General features: G+C 37.7%; 1 protein-coding gene across 1 annotated transcript; it reads right to left on the reverse strand.

The window, feature by feature from the left end:
- Positions 1-4208: 4208 nt before the first annotated feature.
- Positions 4209-7682, reverse strand: LOC112468436 (cytochrome b5-related protein-like). The gene is made up of 5 exons (XM_025037604.1): positions 7428-7682; positions 6190-6457; positions 5651-5942; positions 5251-5466; positions 4209-4873 (listed from the first exon to the last, which is right to left on the reverse strand). Exons 1-5 carry the CDS (start codon positions 7653-7655, stop codon positions 4597-4599), a joined length of 1281 nt encoding a protein of 426 aa, XP_024893372.1. The 5' UTR covers positions 7656-7682; the 3' UTR covers positions 4209-4596.
- Positions 7683-8151: the final 469 nt, after the last annotated feature.

Here is an 8151-nt window from a genome sequence, read left to right on the forward strand (position 1 = left end):
CATGGAAATGCTGCTCGTTTGCTTATTACATTCATGTATCCTCGATTCCCCCCGAGAGAAAAAGTATTTTATTATATATAAAATAAAAAATGTGTCTTTCTCTTGTATAATTTTTGTTCGTATACATAAAGAAAACAATAAGAAGATAAATTAAAAAATAATTAAGAAGATATTTTAATTTTTTTTCACAAAAATGTGACGTTTGTGTATATATAAAATGTATATAAAATATAATTACATATAGAATAAGCAACGAATCTACGAGATGTAATAAATTTATACTATAATTTATTGTCATAATTTGACATGCATCGAGATACATTTGCTCTATATTTAATTATAATCATAGATTCGTTACCCCAGTATAAAAAAAATTTCTGACTCACCAACCCGATGCGCAACAGGCGGAGTTACTCAGCCATTTATATGCCTTGTGATAGACACCGGACTACTTCCTTTTTCTTGCCCCCTCCTTCCCTTCCTTCCCCCTCTCGTTTCTTTCTTTTTTTTGGAGCTGAAGAATCTAGGGTGAAAGCGACAAGCGTTTCTGGGTCACCACTTTCGTGAAGTTTCGTGATACCGTAAAATAAAGTCGGTTCTCGTTGGTCGCCTCGTACTTTCGTGGGCCGTTAAACGCTACGGCTATGATTATTGCGACGCTGGATATATCGGTTGTAGTACAAGTTCAAATCGCGAGCCGGAATACTTGATTTTTATGCAACGATCTGGATGTAACTTCTCCCAGGGGCAGCATGAAAAAAGTAGCGCTTTCACGCAAAATAATTTCTTGATACAACTCGCAGAAAAATCAGAATTCTTAACGACTAAAGTTCAACTGAAAATTTTTCTTTTTATCTTTCAATTGTACTGCTAAAGATGCTCGTACGCATTAAATATGCGCTACATCTACAATGATGAATTTTTTAAAAATATGTTAATAGCTGCTCGACGTTTTATTCGCATCTCATGAATTTATTATTTTCTATATAAACGCATCTCACAATGGATTCATTACTTTCTGTAGGCGCATTCGCCATCTTCCGCATATATTTAAAATAGCAGCCGAGGGAGCGAAAGCGCGGAACGTGGCGTGAGCCACGCAAATCAGTCATTTCTGTTGGTTGCACCTTAAAAAAAGCGGTCGCGTCAAAGACCGTAGGCAGAAGAGGTGAAAACGCGCAAAAGTAGGTTTCCCAAAGTGTGCTCTTTATTTCATTGAAACCTTGCCATACTGTCGCACACACTGATTCAAAACGAAAATTAAACGAAGCAAACCTGCAATCAGGTTTACCGACAGCGTTTTAATTTCGTAATATACGACTGACGCTAGCTGACGATGCAGCTTGCTATCGGGATTGGCTAATAACCGTAGTCAGGTCGAAGAAATTTATCGCTAGTTTTACGTTTGCGGCACTGTGTTTGTGTGCGCCAAAAGAAAAAAAAGAGAGAAATGTCCCAAGTTATCCCTCGCGTTCTGCCTTTCTCGTCGGTCGGTTTGGACAACTTCGTTCGCAAAAAACGCTCGAAAGAGGTAGTTATGTAAGTATTCTACTAATGTGCCGTGTGAATCCGTTCTCTGCAAAGTCGACTTTAGTCGATTTTACAGTATAATCACTATACCTTATAAGATATCAAGTTAATGTGCAACGATGTCCATCCGTGAGAAAATTCGTAATGAAATTGAAATTATTAATTATTAATTATAGACGAGCACGTATTTAATATTCGTTTTAAATCCCCAACGCACGGGCGTTATGCGTTATGTTAGAAAATTTTCATCAATCATCAACACGTGTTATCAGGTTATCACAGATTAATAAATCTGTGGTGTTATACGTTTCGAAAAATACACGTGCTCGGAAGCGACATCGAGAAGACGCCGTCGAAAACGTCGAGCAAAAAGCAGGCTCGTCGATAACTCGATGGATAATCGCGGAGCGCCGCAAGAACAATTGATGAATTGATAAAGGGACTTCGGGGAGTAGGGAGTCGATTATGTGTACATACATACCTTGAAATAAGGTGATAATTAAAAAGTGAACACATTACATTTCACGTTGGAGAGAAAAAGAAAAGCTTGATATATATTGTTATTTGTTGAAAATGTAATTAGTAATTTTACATAATATACAATTTGCGATATTAATAAACTCAATTATTGTATACTGCGCGTGCAATATAAAATTGAATTGCTTTTATTAACCATCCATTTGACTCGCGTAGTGTCACATCATGATACCGGACCGAAGATGCATCTTCGTATATTTGATCGTCGAACGCATATTTTGCAAGACTAATTCGGCCGAAGATGTTTCGCGTAAATATGCAACAAAGCGATTACATTATACGATATTGCAAATATTGCAGATATCGCAACTTACAAATGTACAATATCAACTTATATATTTATACCTGATATCAGGACGGTGCGCGTCGAGTCGAGTGCGCTCGGGACTCGGCCACTTTCACCGGCTAGAACTCGACAAATATTGATTTTAAGTTAGGGTCTTCAGGAAATGAATTGTAGGGCTTTAAAAGAGCTACAAAATGAGAGGTTAGTCAATCATGTACGGTCAAAATTCGCCGAGTTATTGCGAAAAAACGAAATTTTTCATTCCCCCTCCCCCCCTTAAAAACCCATCGGTCCGATTAACCCGACAACTCAGAAATAAGCTCTTCTACATCCCCCCAACAACCCTAAAAAGGTTTCATAAATACCGCTTCACTTCCGAGCTCAAATGTCTAATTTGACTGGACTATAACTCGTTCCGAATACCGGAGCGGAGCCGAAACACGCGAACAGGGCCGAATCACGCCACGCTTCCGCTCCGTGACTATCGAAAGCGCTACGACAATGCGTAGCACCGACTTACGGGAAATTTGTCCTATAATTCTTTCATACATAACACAAGTTAATATTTAAAAAAAGTATTGTCATTAAGTATTATCATTAAGATGTTATTCTTTTATTAAAACATTATTGAAATTACGAATAAAACTTGCGTGCAAAAGTTATTTTTTTATTTTTTTTAAGCATGTGTTTCTTTTAAACTCTTTCCCATATTTGTTTAAAATTAAATATTTTATAAATTAATGCAAGCAAGCAATACAGTATATATTTAATTAATAAATCTAGATACACACAAGTTAAAATTGTTACAACATCGATTAATTGCTCGTATAGTGGTCCTATCCCGTATTATAGCCTATGCTTCAAACGAGCGGAAAATCAGCGCTCGCTCGGGAAGGAGAGAATTAAGAGTGAGAGTGAGGAGGCGGGGGTGCGTTTTTTTACCACCTCAAGCTGACAGTCAAGGGAGAGAAAGAGAGAGAGAGAGAAAGGGAGGGAGAGACTGGGAGAGTGAGAGTGGGTAAGAGCGAGAGAGAAATCGAGCGAGAGGGCGCGCGAGCGGATGATGAGAGGGCGAGAGCCAGCGCGACAGATATATTAATATTTACACACACGCATACACAGAAAACGAAAAGGGGGGGGGAGAAAATAGAGCAACAAATACAGAAACGTTTATGCTCTCGCGAGTTGCACAATAACACGTACCGAGCAAAAGTCGAGCTGGAAACAAGATCGTGGAAAGAGGAAAAGGATCAATTGCGAGTACATAGTAGAACGAGAGAGCGAGTTGCGATGAACGTTTGATCAGAAGCGCGTATCATTACACGTGTCATCCGAATGATATCGTATCCTATAAACTTAATTGTAATTTATAAAGAGAGACGAAGTATGTATTTATTAAAGTAAATAAGCAATAAATAAAGATAAGAACTAAATCGCTCCGTTTGCGGATCACCCACCCGTGAGACTCGACGATTCCAGGACAAGGATTCGTTGGACGTCACGTGTCGATCTTCGCCGTGAACGCAAAGAAATTATTCATTTGTTTAATTGTCAGCTTAATTTATTGTACAATATAATCCGCGTACGAAACAGTGGAAAATAATTTTTTCTTAACGCGAGCGTGAAATGGGCCGCTTTTCGCGCTTGTTTTGAGTGAGCAAAACGATCCATTTCGCAATGATGACGTAAGCGTTGAAACATGGAGCCATTTCTCAACTAGTAGAGAAATGAAATTGTAAAACAAGCGCGAAAAGCGGCCTGTTTCACGCTCTTGTTAGGAAAAATAGTATGAACAACACTCGTGGGAAGAGTGGTCGAGCCCAAATGAGTGTGATGGTCGCACTCGCTTCGCTCGTGCGACCAACTTTACACTCATTCAGAATCGACCACTTTTTCCACTAGTTGTACAATATACTATTGGCTTTTATGCATCAAGTACTTCTTAATGCATCAAGTACTTCGCGTAACGGTAATCTCGCGAATTTTGTCTTTTCTTAAAATTATTTATCTACTTTTATGTGTAGATACGATTTTAATTTAATTCGTAAAACTTATCTCAAATTACGCGCATAATTTAACGAGTTTCTACTTCAATCGTCTCATTTATATTTATGATTATTCGCCTGATATATTTACGTCGCAAATTGACACGTAAAAATTTAGAAGTGCGTAGAAGCGCGTAGAAACTTAGTGCCTAGGAATTCAATATTTATAATAGAGCACGTTTCGCCGAAGGCTGAATTCTACCTGTGATTCTTCTTAGCGTCAGTTCGCGTAAGCTGCCTGAATTGTCCTTTTATAAGCTCCCACTGCGTCCACTTGTCCGAGCTGATGCGGAATTCCTCGCACGTTTGCAGAAAAACAGGCACGCATAATTGCAAATAGTGATGGTCCACGGTGGGCAGCAGATGGTGTAATGAGTGTGAGCCGAAGTTGGTGAGCGCTAGGAAGGTCGAGTCGTCGATCACCTCGCGGTCGCGCACGGCGTCCATCTCGAGCAGACCCCAGTCCAGGTCATTCCTTGGAGACATTGCAATAATTAGAGGAATTTACTAAATTCTTCAAAAATATTTTACCATTAAAAAATTAAAATTACGTTGAGATTAAAATTGGAATTAATATCGAGTAGCTCGACGTTAAAAACAAAGTCAATTAATTAAAATCAAAATAGCAAAAATTACATCGAGATTGAATTAACGTTAGATCTATGTTTGAAGTGAGTGTAGTTAAATCAATATTCTTTTTTTTCCTTTAATTAACTTATTTTATACTATTTTACTTTATTTAAATTATTTTTTAATAGAGAGAAAACAAAATAAATCTGATCGGTTAAAAAATGCTTTAATAATTTCAGGGAATAAAAGTTTCCTTAACAAAAAATGTAAGATATATGTAACCTGTAGGTATCGCCGTCGTGAAAAATATTAGGGTGATGATGAGCCGCATTGAAGCCAATTAGACCGAACAGGGCGCTACTAATTAGCACCATTATCAGCCACAACTTGAGAGCCACGAGAATCTTAGGTGCCATAAAACACATCGATAGAGGTAGCACGAGCGGCACGAGATCGCGAAACTCGAAGACCCCGTACACCTTGAATACCGCGTAATATCTAAAAGTAATTAAATCTTTCATCACGACAAATAGAATTGGAAATCCATTTGGCAAATTTTTCGATGTCGACAGACGCAAAAATTAAGAATCTAAAGTGAAGATACAAGCTAAACCTTTCCCTTAATTTCAACGAAAGGGTGTGGAATGTTATTGTATATACGTTGAAATTAAGTTTTTATTACCGTTTCAAGCCTTCGGAAACAAACAGCAACATCCAGACGATGGGACTTATAATCCTGCTTATCATTCCCGCTAAGTAGAATTTATCCTTACGAGGCATCCACTGCAAAAATGGCTCTAACACGTAGATCTCGTAATCCCATATGGTGTTGGTATACATGTGGTGGCTCATCACGTGCGTGATGCGCCAATCTTTCGAGGATACCATGCTAAGATCGAAGTAATACATACAAAAATTGTCTCTCATGTGGAAGTAATTGTGTGCCGCGACGGTCGTCCATGTCAGAAAAACGCCTAGAATTATCGTCGAATAAACCAATCGATTAATATGTTTGCTCTTAATGATTGTATAATTAATACAAAGATATATTAATTAATAAATATATTCGTAAATTTTATTTTTATCGTTCTATTGCGATTGTCGTCATTTTTATTATAGTGTTAATTAACGAATATCTTTAATCTCAATTATTTATAACTTCAATTCTTTTTCTAATAAACTATTTATATCTTAATTATAAATAACTTCACGAATGCTCACTGGCTAGGACGGTAATGGCGTAAGAGTTGACGAGAGCGGCCGTGAGACTCAGCGCGAAAGTCGCGGTCGCCAAGGAATCGGTGATGAGATTCGTCGTCGTGGACGGTTTATGGAAATTGACGTTTTTCAAAGCCTCGGCCGCTCGTCTCTTGAATGTGCGATAGAAGCCGTCCGGGAGAAAGGTCAGGGGCACCGATCGCGGACACGTGGCTTCACGGACGTAGAATTTTGGCAGCAGTCGTTCGGCTTTGTCAGTGATGTGGTGACTCTAAGTGATAGAATTGACTGTTATAAAATTTAAAGTTGCCTCCGAATTTACCTACACGAAAATCATAGCGACAAACCCGAAAATTTTCAAGGAAAACTAAAAAGAAATAGGGTAATATATGGGGCAAAATTTGTCAACCGGGCCACCGGCTTGCCCATAATTGTTTTCATCGCAGAAAAACTACCTTGCGCCTAGAGGTAGCTATGAGTAAGAGCTATCGAAAGCCGTGTGCAACTTTGCAAAATTCAATGTGGCGGTACCAAAATGGCGACCGAAACATCTGAAATCCATTAACAGCTTCAATGAAACTATTAGAAAACGAAGAAAATCGTGATTAAAACAGCTCTAAAATGACCTGTGTTAGAGTTAATAGTAGGTTGACCACGAATCAGTAGCTGGGTGATCGAAATTTGGGATGGTAATCCAATATAGTGGACAAGAAACTGCATTTACGCACCGCAAACTACTGACAATTGACCGGATCTACTTGAAAATGGTTGTGCGGGTGGTCCGATCCCAAAGAAGCAAAATCCAAAATGGCGATGATCGAAATCCAGGATAATGATCCAATATGATTCATTGAAGCCATTCATGGATTTCAGATGTTTTGGTCGCCATTTTGGTACAGCCACATTGAATTCTGCAAAGTTGCACACGGCTTTCGATAGCTCTTACTCATAGCTACCTCTAGGCGCAAGGTAGTTTTTCTGCGATAAAAACAATTATGGGCAGGCCGGTGGCCCGGTTGACAAATTTTGTTCCATATGTAAATAGTAAAGACACACATACTTCGTTATTTAATACATATACATATAAATATAAAGTTATGGAAAAATATTCATAAAAATGCTCACAAAAAATGATAATAATAATCTATATATAAAAGTACGGATTAAAAGATGATTGATGCTTCCAAGCAAAAAATTGACTGATAATAAATTGTTAATTCTAACTTTGATTTAATAAGTACCTCGAATAATTCGGTGATATCGGTCCCTTTCGTGAGCCGAATCCATTCAGCTCCACCTGGATGCGATTTCGCGAAGGTTTCCAAATCGTAAAGCTTATTTCCAATTCTCCACAATCCTTCCGCACCGTCGATTTTTCTCCTAGCCTCGAGAAAACCCGCCGCGGTTGCTGCCGTCATATTTCTCGCTGGCAGGTAAGCTAAGCCGGGTACCGTGCTAGTTTTCGACATGTTAAAAGTTTTCTGGACCTCGTCTAAATAAATAAGACACAAAAGTTTGGTACTTCTGGTGAATGGTGGATTTATCACAATTAACTTTTACACGTAATAATACGTTCATTTACATCTATAATTTATGTCTAATTTTCTATAAACTTTTTCTTCAATTTTTTTATAATATTTTAATCTTTACTCTTTTTAAATTTTGGTTTTAATCAAAATCTTTAATTTTAATTTCGTGATTTTGTGGAGAAGAAACGGCCAATTACCAGTTATCGAGCGTTAGTAAGATGTTAAAAAGAAAATCTCATAATTTAAGCAATTTGTTTATTCTAAAGTGAGCTAACGTTTCGACCGTACTTGCAATTAGTCATCTTCAGATTATTTAAGAACAATACAAAAATAATAAAAATAATAATAAAATATTGAAGATTACATTGAAAGCGTTAAAATAAGTATATATTAAATTAAGATCGAAGTCAAACACGGTAAGTCAAAAAGTCAATGA

Source organism: Temnothorax curvispinosus, unplaced genomic scaffold (genome assembly GCF_003070985.1).
Source record: "Temnothorax curvispinosus isolate PA1 unplaced genomic scaffold, ASM307098v1 QBEX01018473.1, whole genome shotgun sequence".
NCBI classification, from domain to species: domain Eukaryota; kingdom Metazoa; phylum Arthropoda; class Insecta; order Hymenoptera; family Formicidae; genus Temnothorax; species Temnothorax curvispinosus.

Bases quoted from the DNA above. Each gene is read 5' to 3' on its own strand.
- LOC112468436 (XM_025037604.1), bottom strand. From the start codon at position 7,655: ATGTCGAAAACTAGCACGGTACCCGGCTTAGCTTACCTGCCAGCGAGA. The intron at 5,943-6,189 runs GTGAGCATTCGT...CGATAATTCTAG, and splicing joins CGCCATTACCGTCCTAGCCA to GCGTTTTTCTGACATGGACG. The intron at 4,874-5,250 runs GTTACATATATC...AATGTCTCCAAG, and splicing joins CACGACGGCGATACCTACAG to GAATGACCTGGACTGGGGTC.